Source organism: Callithrix jacchus, chromosome 15 (genome assembly GCF_049354715.1).
Source record: "Callithrix jacchus isolate 240 chromosome 15, calJac240_pri, whole genome shotgun sequence".
Classification (NCBI taxonomy): Eukaryota; Metazoa; Chordata; class Mammalia; order Primates; family Cebidae; genus Callithrix; species Callithrix jacchus.
The window spans coordinates 37,964,947-37,978,292 of record NC_133516.1 but is presented as its reverse complement, the minus strand read 5'-3'; the positions used below and the strand labels follow the sequence as shown (position 1 = coordinate 37,978,292).

Sequence of the window (13,346 nt, the reverse complement as noted above, 5' to 3'; positions counted from 1 at the left end):
CTACACTTTTTGAGAATTCTCTTGTCTCCAGCATAAACCTTACCCAAAAGCAGTGTGCTACAATTGTGAGGCTTTGTATTCTGGTTTGTGACCTGTTGCTCAGCTGGAAATCTTTCTCACAACTGAATAAATGATTGTTCTTTGCTACTTTATCTTGGAAAAACATCAAGGACATCAGACATTCGCTGTAATTATTTTTCATTCATTTCCCCATCTGTGAAAAAAAAATGACTGCTGCATTTTAATACTACTTTGGGTTTCTCTTTACCTATTAATCATATGGCCTTTTAATATATTGGTCAGCCCTTTAAAAGGATGATTAAGAAATGCTTAATGCACAAAAGAATTAGAGCTATGCACCGCTCTTGAAACAGAAAGCGTGCTCTGACTTACAATTTTCATACAAAGTTTGCAGTGAGTTTATGTGCCAGAATGAGTAATATGATCTGCTCTAGGAACTCCCTAACTTTCTGGCTCTGCAAAAGTCATTTTTTTTGCCCCGATTCAAGTTTCCTAACCAGAAGGGTTACACCAAACTCCTCAGAGTATGAATTAGCAGAGTTCATCCAAGCCACATATTTCATTTGCACTACTTAATGATGGCTTGAAATAGCTGCCTACCTGTGCAGACACTGGGATCTTTAGGGTTCTTGTTAGTCGGCGTAACTCGAAAAATGCTGCATATCAACCACCAAATGAGACAGCTCAGGGTATATATGAAAGGTGACTTGTGTGTACATGAGTGTGTGTGTGTGTGTGTGTGTGTGTGTGTTTGATCTTCCCCCTGCCTGCCGTATTTCCCAGATAGCTCAACTCATGTGTCTGGAAACCCTGAAGCACTCACAGGCCGTATGTGAATGAAAATGGCACAGGCATACAAAGTTGAGCACCAGCAGGGAGAAAGCCTCATTTGAAGCAGCAGTGTGGGAGGGTCCCCTCTGCTCTCCCATTGCACTGTTGCTTCCCAGGATGCAGTTGTGTCCACACTCAGGGCCCCTCACTGGGACAGTGAGAAACCTTGGGGTGCTTCTGGATACCTGTTCTCCAGGGCAGGAAATAGACAAATGGTTGACTGCTGCATTTATGTTTGGTGTTGAGCATGTGCACAGGGCATTGGATGTGAGGATAAAAGCCAACTTGGTTTCAATCTGCTTAATTTAAGAAGATGCCAAAAAAATAATAATTTTTTTTTATTGTGGTAAAATACATACAACACAAACCTTGCCATTTTTACCTTTAAGAGTACATGTCAGTGGTATGAAGTGCCTTCACAGGGTTGTAAATCCATCACCACCAGTCATTTCTAGATCTATTTTATCACCCCAAACAGAAACTCTGAACCCAATGAGAAATAATTCCCCATTCCTCCTCCCCCAACCGAGTTCCTGGTAACCTCTCATCTAATATCTGCATCTGTGAATGTATGTGTTCTAGATATTTCATATACGTGGAATCACACCATATTTGTCTTTTTCTGGTTTATTCATTTAGGATGGTGTGTTCAAGGTTCATCCATGTTGCACCCTGCATCCTAACTTTACTTTTATTTTATGGCTGAGTGATACTCCATTGTACATGTGTAACACATTTTGCTTATCCATTTATTTGCTGGTGGACACTTGTGGCTGTTGTGAATAGTGTTATGGATATTTGCATACAAGTATTTGTTTGAGTCCCTGTTTTAGTTCTTTGTGGTATATACCTGGGAGTAGAATTGCTGGATCCAATATCCTTTTAAAATGTTGCTCTCAGCTGTTTTTTAAGTGAATGCTAAGTTCTCTGACGTCTTAACCTTCTTTAATCTCTATAAAGTCAAGTTTAAAAATAATTTTAAAAACATCATCATTATAGAAAAGTGTAGCGAGAATAAAAGTTGAATGTAGTCTGATTACGTGGAAATAATCACTGGAACATTTTGACATATTTCCTTCAGTTTCGTTTTTTGTATATCAAGAGACATTTATACATATATGTGACATATTTTGAAAGAGGCTTCTTCTCAGATGCACTTTCAGGACATAGTCTGTTCTTCTGCTGTATTTCCCAGATAGCTCAACTCATGTGCCTGGAAACCCTGAAGCACTCACAGGCCGTATGTGAATGAAAATGGCACAGGCATTCAAAGTTAAGCACGAGCAGGGAAAAAGCCTCATTTGAAGCAGCAGTGTGGGAGGGTCCCCTCTGCTCTCCCATTTCACTGTTGCTTCCCAGGATGCAGTTGTGTCCACACTCAGGGCCCCTCACTGGGACAGTGAGAAACCTTGGGGTGCTTCTGGATACCTGTTCCTGCCCTGGAGGACAGGTATCCAGAAGCACCCCAAGGTTTTCTGGATACCTGTTCCTTTGTCCTTCCTCTGTGTTTCTTCCCCTTACCCTCTCCCCACTCCCACCCAATCCCAACCATGGAGAGTGGTGGAGAGGCTGCTGCAGTGGTGAAGAGTGGGAAACCTGCTGCCAGGATTAGCTCAGATATTGTTGCCAGTTTCTTCCCCTGCTAAATTAATGTGCTTTCTTGTTGCAGCTATCAGAAGGGCTGAATAAAGGGAACATGCAGCTCTGCAGCAATATTCTGATAATCTATTGCAGTGCGGCTCACATCACTCACCACCACCTGGAGCGGCTCATCAAAATGGAAGGGGAGTTTTCACTTACATTATCGAGCCTGATTCTGTTCTACTCACTATTTCCTTCATCACCTCGTGTCATTTCTCATGGATGTGGATATGTTGGAAAGGAAGAATGCAGAGGAGGAGAAAAGTGATATGTCCTCTATTTGTGTCTGAATGCAGGCATTTTGAATGTGATCATCTTTGCTGAATGTCATTATTTGATAACATTTTGTTTAAGTTACGTAAACATCATTGGATAAATTTGAACTCCATGGGATTTTAACTGTGGATTCAGTTTCTGTTGGACAACTAGCCTCATCTCCAGTATCCTGCTGGTTCAGTCTAAGTGGTCATTCCTAACGCATTAGATTGTCAAAAAGTATAAATTCTCTGTGAGTGAGTGGTGTTGGCAGTGTTTGTATACCACGATGCATGGAGTGTTTGACAAAGAAACAAAAACACCAAAAATTGCGAGCCTTTACCCTCCTCTATTTCTTTAATCTGTTGTTTGAAGAACTGCATTTTGAGGATGTAACCAGTCGTTACCTCTGGGCCAGGTTGGAAATGAAATCAATTTCTTAAACCACTAATACTTGCCAAGAAATCGCCTTATGAGAACATGGTGTGTGTCTCTGACAATGCATGACACATCTAAATTGATCATTCATAATTTTATCTACCCAGGTCATGTACCAAAAAGTGGCAAAAGCCTGAGGCACCTGCCTATCTCTAGTTCCTGTGTTCCACACACCCCCGTGGTGGGGATGCCACCGAGCCTCAGACTCTTACCATCCTGGTACATGCAGGTCTCCATGAAGAAGCTGGGACTCATTTACATTTCAAGATCCAAATGCTGTGCAAACAGTGTAAGCTTAGATTTTCTGTGAATGAAGGGTCATTTCTCATTTTTTTTAAAGAAAATGTATCTGCAACATGGAATCCAAATCATTTTCAGCATCAAACATGAAAACATTGATGAATGAGGAACAATCACAAAAGCTGTGTATTTGTATATAGCTCTACACAACATGTATGTGGATACAGTCATTGTTTAAAGCACATGCCAGGGACAAAAACCAAATTTTGAGGTCTTTTACATACAGTGATATGGTACTAAGGAGAATTAAACTCCTACTGCTTCCTCTGAATATTAAAAAACAATGAAAATTGTTATAACTTCAAAAAATTCATGTCTGAGTCTGGCAAACATGTGCAACTCTTGTATTGCTTCATTTCCTAGTCAATGGAAGAAACCCTTCCACGTGTATGCAAGTGGGAGATGAAAACCTGCATTTTTAAAGGACAAACAGTGAATTTAAGCATGAGTGGCCTTAATAAATATAGTTGTCTTTCTTTGCTGCTGTGGAAAGGATACTAAACAGATGTTCCCGAAGTCTTGCATTGACTTTAGTCATTATTATTACTTTTTTAAATGTTGGTGCAATTAACTCTGGACCTCTCTCGTGAGCCATAGAGATATTTAAAAGACAGACACCTTATTTGTCGGGGAAGATGAAACCGTCTCTGAGTTGCACCATTTTTTCTTGGTGCATTCCTGGTTAAGATACTCAAGCAGGTTTCTTGCTTCCGGCTTTGTTCTTGTCATCAGTAAGTATAAGAAACTATGTAATGCTTACGTGTTGCATAAATAATCCAAATACATTTATGTTTTAAAAGTTTGTCCTTTAACTATCAGAGGGATCTAGGTCTTGGTTAGAGAAGTAAGCAGAGTTCTTTGCAAGCTTATTTAGCACATTTTGACACAAGGTTGCACTGAAAACCCAGGCCACAAATGCGTCCCAGTGAAGAGTTTGGATGTCCTCAAAGAAGTGGCCCTCACTGCCTCCTACAACCAGGTCCTGAACTGAACTCTGCAACTGAATACTTGAAGTAGGAAGTAGGAAATCCAGTAGGGAAAATAGGGTCCTTGAAATAGAAAAAAGAAAAACAACCAACCCATGTATAGCTAGCTATTTCTATGTATGTGCCAATTTTGTCACAGCTATTATTTGGGGGGATCATTTTCTGCCCAACTTTTGTTGGTTAAAAGTATTATTGATCTTACCTTTAGGGGGGCATATCATTTAGTCCCTTAAAAATTAAATTCTATCTAACATAACAACCTTTTCCATTTCATGTAATATTCTCTGATGTTTGGGGGTTACCAAGAATATCCCTTTTTCACATATTAAGAATAGTCTCTGGGTTTACAACAAACACTGTGATGTTGGGAAGCTATTTCCTTTGCGCAAACTTTAGCAGGTTTCCTTCTAATCATAACCTAGTTGAAAAAAACCATTTGGGCTAACATTTAGGAGAAGTTGGTCTTACTTTGTGCAAAAGCAGGCTTGTACTTTATACCCCATTTGATTTTGATGTAAAGTCTCAATTTTGTATTTAATGATTTTTGTGTATCCAGTATGCACGTTAACAGCGTGTCAACTTTCATTTAAAGTGGGTTTCAATTTACTTTTTAAACAGTGTTTATGACGAGACCTCAAATGTGTTGACATAAGCTCTATCTGCAATGTTTTTGTGTAGAGTGGCGATTGAATGCTGCCAAGGGTCAGTGTATCTAAGTCCCTGAGACCCTTGTTTGATAGTGCTTCTTGTAATATTTCTTCAAGTGAGTGGCATGTGGGTTGTGATATTGACCATGTGAATATGGACATCGATATGAAAAATAAATAAATAAAACTAAGGAACCCTGGAAACTACCAGTGGGCATGTATTAGCCAGTCATTGTAAGCTCGTGTCTAGCAGAACAATGTACAAGCTATGTACAGTTCATAAATTTGTTATCATGTGTATGAGAAGTACTTTGTGCTGATCGCCTTATTTATATTCATCAAATAAACCTTGTTTCTTTCTGAAGTGAGTTCGTTCTGTCTCTAATAAATGCTCCAATTGTGCGGTTTCTAATAGTTTGAGGGTCATGGAGCCCTATTTGAAGAACCCTATGGACTTAAGTAAATAGGGAAGTTATTGGCTTACTTAACTGGAAAGGCGAAGACAGAAGTCTTCCTTTATGTACATCTGAATCTAGAGGCTCAAATTAGAAAATCAGAGGTTCAAATTAGGAAATTCAAGTTATTGGCAGTGTCTCCCTTCTTTCTTCCTTCCCTATGTCCTTTCTCTTTCTCCCTCTCTCAGTCTCTTCCTCTATGTCTCCTGATCCCTCCCTCTCTTCCTCCTTCCCATCTTTTGTCTCTTTCCTCTTTCTCCCTCTTCGTGTCTCTCCTTCTCCCCTTCTTCTTCCTTTCCCCTCCTTCTCTCCCTATTTCCCTCTGCACTTTCTATTGGCTTTGCTTTGGACTCTGCTAAGCTCTCTCTACTTGGTTGTAAAGATGACTTCCAACAGCTTTGAGTACTTCTGATTTTTAGAGGAGAGACCTTATCTCTCTGAGCTTCTACATCTGTCCCCTAAAGGTACACTTGGTCCTTCTTTATGGGATCATGCACACAATTACCTTTTCCAAGGCCATGTGATTGACAGCCTCACTGGTAAGGGTGGTGGGGAGCAGTTTCCAACAGGGAAAAATGGATTCTGTTCTAGAAGAGAGGGACAAGAAAGCTGGTTAAGCAAAAATACAGCTAGCCCTGCCACTGCTTGGATACACACACGATTGTCCATGCAAGGGCTCACCAGCTTTCACAGCCTGTCTGTGAATCAGTGAAGAACCTCGTTGCTAAACGCCCTCTTTTAGCCTGCAGAACCAGCCCCTGGTTCCTTTAATGGTTGGATTTAGATTCCAGGGAATGAATTTCCAATTCTTACCACGACTGAAATCAATGATTGTCAGAGCTAGAAAGTATGTTAGATGTCATGTAATCCAACATCTTCATTTTACCAGATGAAGAAACTGAGGCCAAGTCAGAAGTGACTGATCCACACTGGTAAGTTCATGGCAATCCAAGACTGTCCCTAGAGCTCTGGAAACAGGAATATGTGTCCCTGAAGCTCTTTGAGAAGGAGAGGAAGGAAGAAAACCTTCCTCCAGCTGACTCTTGACAACATGGTGGAAATATTTTGTTTCTGTACTCGAAGAAACATTTCTGGGCTCAAAGTCACCACATGTGACCATCCCTCAAAGTTGGGTACATTTGGAGGGACCTGCAAAGTTGTTTTCCCTTTTAATTCTGTTTCCTTTTTTTATAGAAAAAGTTGGAGAAGAATTTCTTACCTCCTAGAACTTCCTGAAGCAGCAGCTGGCATTCAGGCCCGGTTATGTAAACCCAACTGGCCACATGGAACCTCTGCTTCTTTACCCAGAAATTGCTCTTTTTGGTAAGAAGGTACCAGCCCACACACTGCTGGACTCCAAAGGTTCATCTCTACCTTTAGTTCCACAGAAGCACATAGACTTAAGTTTGGTACTCTGGAGGTTTGACTACATCTGGTATCTGTGGATGGCCATTACAAAAGATTAGAGAGCCATCATAATTTGTAGAATTGCTGATCCATAATAATAATTATACCAATAATAAATAACTGAACAGTATCAAGCATTTGCTAGGAGCCAGACCATGATACTAAGGACTTACGTGGATCAACTCTGCTTATTCCTGACAACAGTCCCACAAGGTAGCTATTGTCATGACCCACATTTTACAGCAAAGGAAATGGAGGTCCAGAGAGATGACCAGAAACAACATGCAATTCTAGAGTGCATATTTGGTGCCAGTATTGTGCTGATGGCTGTGCTTACATGAACTCTTATCCTCATAGTAATCCCTTGAGGCAGGCACTATTGTTAACCTCACTTTACAGACAAAGAAAAGAAGGCCTAGAGAGTTTACATGCCTCACCCAGGGACTCCTAGATAGTAAGTGGTGGAGCCAGGCTTTGAACCCAGTGCCCAGCAGGCTCTTGTGCTTAAGGGAGGCATTGGGGTATCTCACAGGTCAGACCAGTGAGACATTAGGGAGTGAAGTTCAGATCCCACTCAATGTTTCTGGGATGCACTTGGTTTCTAAGGTGGCCACGTGACACACAGATAGGGCCTCGGGGCTGGTGGCTTCATCACCGATTTCTGTAGTTAACTAACAGTACAAGAGAACGGACTGCCACACAGTAAGACTGTGGCTCCTGGGGGAAATCAAGACACAGCAAAAGGAGAGCCTAGACAAAGCTTAGTGCACTGGATTTAACCTTGTTACCCTCGGGCCTCTTGGATTTCTTCCAAGCCCTCAGTCTCTGGGCACCAGCCCCGCTGACCTCCCACACTTCCTTGAACAACCTTGGGGTTGCAGATGGAGCACAATGGAAATAGCATGGCTCCCAAATACCTGATATGGGATGTGAATGGACAGAACGAGGCAGTTCATGAGAAAATACATTTTAACAACAGTACTTTCCACAACTCTAACAAAGTGCTAGAGCAGCTTGTTTTCATTTTTAGAGTCGACATTCAGAGAAGGAAGTCTTCCTCTTTCGTTGCACAGGTATAAGATACTCTAGGTGATATGATTTGGCTGTGTTCCCACCCAAATGTCATCTTGAATTGTAGTTTGCATAATCCCCACGTCTAGGAGGGATCTGGTGGAAGGTGATTGGATGATGGGGGCTGTTTACGCCATGCTGTTCTCATGATAGTGAGTGAGTTCTCATGAGAACTGATGATTTTATAAGCCTCTGGCATTTCCCCTGCTTGCACTTCTCCCTGCTGCCACCTTGTGAATAAAGTGCCTTGCTTCCCCTTGGCCTTTCGTCATGATTGTAAGTTTCCTGAGGCCCCCAAGCCATGCTGAACTGTAAGTCAATTAAACCTCTTTCCTTTATAAATTACCCAGTCTCAGGCAGTTCTTCATAGCAGTGTTAGAATGAACTAATACATCAGGTGAATAAATCAAGCACCAGATTTGAGAATAAAAGCTCTTCAGAAGGAACCATTGCTTCCTGCTGCTACAGAAACAAATCTTACAGAATACAGGTGAAAGCAGATGTACAAAGGAGGGCATACAATATGATTCTATCATATGAAGCTCAGAAAAGACAAAATTAATATACAGGGTTAGGAGTTGGAATTCTTGACCTGGAAATTTATTACGTGACCCTACTTGGTTTGTGAAAATTCGTCAACTGATATACTTACACTTTGTGTACTTTTCTACCTATCTCTTTTATCTCTTTTAAAATGCTTACCCTAAAAAATGTAATGCCATTAAGCATTAATCCAGTTTCATATCAGGGAGGGTGGAAAACTAAGGCCTGTGGAATACATGGAGGATTCAGGGTTTCTTCTGTTTGTTTGTTTTTGTTTCTGTGGCAGGCATGATGTCTTAAAATTAATTTCTTTCTTTCTTTCTTTTTTTGAGACAGAGTTTTACCCTGTCGCTCAGGCTGGAGTTCAGTAGCACAATCTTGGCTTGCTGCAACCTCTGCCTCCCAGGCTTAAGCAATCTTCCTACCTCACCCACCCAAGTAGCTGGGATTACAGGTGTGTGCCATCATGCCTGGCTAATTTTTGTATTTTTAGTGGAAATGGGGTTTCTCCATATTGGCCAGGCTAGTCTTAATCTCCTGACCTCAAGTAATCCACCTGCCTTGGCCTCCCAAATTTCTGGGATTACAGGTGTGAGCCACTGCACCCCAAAATTTGTTTTTCTAACTCCTGTTTCTTGTTTGTTTGTTTGTTTGTGTGGGACAGAGTCTTGCTCTGTTGCCACAGTTGGAGTGCAGTAGTGCAATCATAGTTCACTGCAGCCTTCAACTCCTGGGCTCAAGCAATCCTCCTGCCTCAGCCTTCTGAGTAGCTGGGACTACAGGTGCACACTACCATGCCCAGCTAATTTTTTTTTTAAATTTTGTAGAGTTGGGGTCTCACTGTATTGCCCAAGCCAGTCTTGAATTCCTGGCCTGAAGCTATCCTCCTATCTCAGCCTCCCAAACTGCTGGAGTTACAGGCATGAGCCACTTGCAACTGGATAAACTTTTTTCATGGTGCAGTAAGTGGTAGGCTTGGAGCCGGCATGACCGTGGAAGTTTTGGGTATACTTGCCATTTCTCTTGTCCTCATTTCTCTCTAAAATATTACACCTGGCTAACTTCACCCTTGTGTGTAACCTGCCTGATCCCTGAGTGCATCTGAGTTTACAGTCTCTTAAAATCCTGACTCCACAGCATGCCAAATAAGTAACCCTCGGTCTCAGCCTTTCTCTGTTTGTTTCGTCATCCTAACATTATAATACAGCTCCAGAAGGTTTGGGTTTTTGTTTTTTAACAAGGATCAAATGGTCATTTAACACAATACCAGCCACATAATAGATCCTGAACAAATGGAAATGTTATTACCAGTAATAATATCACAAATAATAAAAATGTTTAATGAAGTAGGATTGTTGACTCCCAGCCATTCTCTCACAAGAACCACTGCTGAGCTGGTCCTTGCTCAGATCCCATTTGCCACGTCAGGGTTTTCCTCGACCACGTTTAATAACCAGTTTCCAGATCTGGATATTGGGGGCTGTAAATTTCCCTGGTTACTGTTGCCAATGACAGGGAAGGAAAGACTTGTATAATTACCACTTGTACTTCCACAAGACACATGAACTCAAGTTGAGAGCAGGAGTTTTGGACAATAAACACCATGTTTTAAAACTTCAGGAAAGACCTGACCAATTTGTGTGATAAGAAATGTGCGCCTGGTTAGAAAAACAGAAAAAGACCTAACACCATCATGGCATAAGCATCATAAGCCTTTGGTTTGTATAGGACCATTTCCTCTTTCCCACACTAATGCTTCACATTCACACATTTATAAGAGTGAAGGCTTTAGGATTAGCCGTGGGTTGGTTGGAAATCAGTACCTTTCCCCACATCCAAAATCCAGAGCCTTGGTTTTCAATGCTTCTTTTGTAATTCTTGCCTGTCTTAGTTGATTTTATAGCATGGTTGTTTGACATGCTGTTCTACGTTCTTCAAACACAGTAGCTTAATGGATTCTATGAAAATATCCCACGTCTGCAACATACTAGGACTTTTGGAAATATCAAGATATCATAACTCCATTTGGAATACTTAAGATAGTTCTTTGCAGGGTGTCAGATTTGGGTCCCAAACTCTAGTTGATGATGCTCTGGTTTCTGAACATTATGTTTTTAGCTTGAGAGAAACAAGGTGAAACTGGGTTGCAGGGAAGGAATTGTCTTGACTTTTGATTCCACAAAAAGCGTTTGATTTGTGAAAAAAAGAAAATGGATAAGCTTTATAATTGTTTCCCTCACAGTGCCTGTGCATTAGCAAGCTAGCATTCCTGCAGTAGGCATGGGCCACATTTGGTGTTTCTGAAAGGAGCTGACCCTATCAGCACAGGACCAAAGGGGCTGAGAAAAGATTGAGCAGATTGAGCAGTGATAGGAGACATAATTGGAATTTCTTAAGGTGACCAGTCCCAAATCTCCTGTACTTCCAGAAATTATGAAGTCATGGGAGAAGAATTTTTTCAAGAGTCTGATTTGGCTGCTCAAAGAAACTGAAATTCAACAAATCCAAAAGTGGCCGCTGAATTCTTAAAGAACAATCTCATAGCATGACATGTGGCTGGTTGTAAAGGGGTGATGCCCTCACACCAACCTAACTAAATGGGTCCTTATTTTCCTCTTGATAATAACAATTTCACCAATATCTTACCTTGCCCCAGAGCAGTCAAAATTGATAACAGACGAATTTATTTTAAATCACCAAGTAAGTAGACAGAAAGGAATAAAAACTTGCTTCAGGAATTTGGAGGGGCAGGGCCTTTTGCAAAATCGGACAAGAGGGGTCATTAACAGCATTTTCTTCAATAGACCGATTTTCTTTGCATATGCCCTTGGAATTATTAGCTCAAAGAATAGATTTCTCTTGGCTCACCTGGAAGTCTTCTCTTTTCCTAACCTATGACTTTGGATTATACAACTTCACCTACTGTTAAAAGTACACAGCTGAAAAGAGTAAAGGGTATTTGACTGAAGAGTGATCACTAGCTCAAAGGTGAGTAATTGGATTCCAAATTTTGTACAATTCAAAAATCGTTTATGTTCATCTTTTTCTCAGTCTCAACATCAGAGAAATTGCAAGATGCTCCCTAAACCTTATTATGTTCTACAGATTGTCTAAAGAACACACAAGCAGGACTTGTAGAACAATTCTCCCTTTATCCTCCAAAACTGTGCACACAGGTCTGATTAAATGTAACAGAGCTAGGTAAAATGAATACCACATTTGGAGCAAGGAGTTATATTTTATAGTTTTTAACCAATACTTTAGAAAAATCTGATGTCAGTTTGGACATTGCTATTGAACCAGTCCAGTTTCATGCAGCTGAAGAAATCTCATGTAAGGCCAGTCGTTTAAGGAGGAGGGCATATAACTGGGTATTAGCACATGGTGGAAGCCAGCCAATCAGTTTTTACATTTGTTTGGAATTTTGGAAGATAATTGTTTCATTCCCAGGTCTGTCTCTGGCTCACCATTTGACCTCAGACTAATTGCTTAATCTCTCTTGGCTTCAGATATTCTATCTTGAAAGTGATAATAATAATAACTTCCAACTACCTATCTCATCCGGGTATTGAGTGGATTAATGGGGTCATGTTTGTAAAGTCTTGGAAAATTCTCAAGAGAGAAAACATTCTACCGCTTTTTTGATTCTGGTTGGTAATGTTTTAGGGCCATAGATGGGTAGGGCTGCATTTAATGAAGTCATTATTACAGAGGCATGTTCTTTCCTTCTTTATAACTAAGGAATGGCCCCTAGCAAAAGCAGAACTTTTCATCACTATGAAATCTCTGATTCTCTTTGTTGGTGCTGGAACTCCTGTGGTAAACCAGGCTTTTTCCTCTATCTAAATAGTACCCGAAGCTCTGAGGAAGTAACTATGATTTCATGGCCACAGGGAATTACTCAGAATATTTCTACTTCAGTAATGCATAGACCTTTGGGGTCAAACAGACAGGTTTGAGCCCTGTCTCTGCCACTTCCTGGCTGAGTGGCCCCAAGCAAATCACTCAATGTTCCTGTGCTACCTTTATGCTTAGCAGAATGTCCAACACATGACAAGCTGTCAGGAAGTATTATCCAGGTTAATAACATGTGTCATAGTAACTGCATGTATTTTCTAGTGTCATGAAGAAGTATAATGAGTGCCAGTTCTTTAATCAAAACGAACTCATCAGAGTTTGTGCTTAACCTGGGTATTCATGGCCATCCGTTAACAATATCCTCATTCTGTGAGCACTTTAGATTCAGGAAAATAGCAAATCAAAAGAAAATAATTTTGGGTCAAGGATTTATGCAAATTCCCACAGTATATTTTTCTGTCACTACTTATTTAGCCCAAGCTCCTGGTTTTTTAGGTGCAATCCTGCAGAGTAGCTATGAAGAGATGATATTTACTAAGAAAAAGATACATGGTAAACACTGTGAATCCTGTTCTCTCATTTCCAGAAGGACAGATATTTTATCTAATCTTTGCCCAACTCTGTGGCGCTGCCCAGTACATTGGAAGCTTGCAGTATTTATGGCGGGATCAACTGCTGAATCCACAGGGAAAAACGAGTTATTTTAATTCTTTTTTTCTTTTTGAGACAGTCTTGCTCAGTCGCCCAAGCTGGAGTGCAGTGGCATGATCTCAGCTCACTGCAGCTTCTACTTCCCGGGTTCAGTTGATTCTCCTGCCTCAGCCTCCCAAGTAGCTGGGACTATAGCTGCACGCCACCAAGCCTGGCTAATTTTTGTAGAAATGGGGTTTCAC

The 13,346-nt window shown here is 40.9% G+C and overlaps 1 protein-coding gene across 50 annotated transcripts in view; it reads left to right on the top strand.

Moving 5' to 3' along the window:
* ERC2 (ELKS/RAB6-interacting/CAST family member 2) overlaps positions 1 to 5,483 on the top strand; it is a 973,896-nt gene extending 968,413 nt beyond the window's left edge. For 47 of the 50 annotated variants that reach the window (XR_013527394.1, XR_013527393.1, XR_013527389.1 and 44 more), the window contains one exon: positions 2,522 to 5,483. Coding sequence is in view for 24 of the 50 variants with exons in the window: in XM_035274352.3 (XP_035130243.1) it covers positions 2,522 to 2,761 (240 nt within the window). In the remaining 26 variants the exon portion in view is untranslated. The remainder of the gene's footprint in view (positions 1 to 2,521) is intronic. The other 3 variants (XR_013527381.1, XR_013527379.1, XR_013527380.1) reach the window with 2 other exon arrangements.
* The last annotated feature ends 7,863 nt before the right edge of the window (positions 5,484 to 13,346 follow it).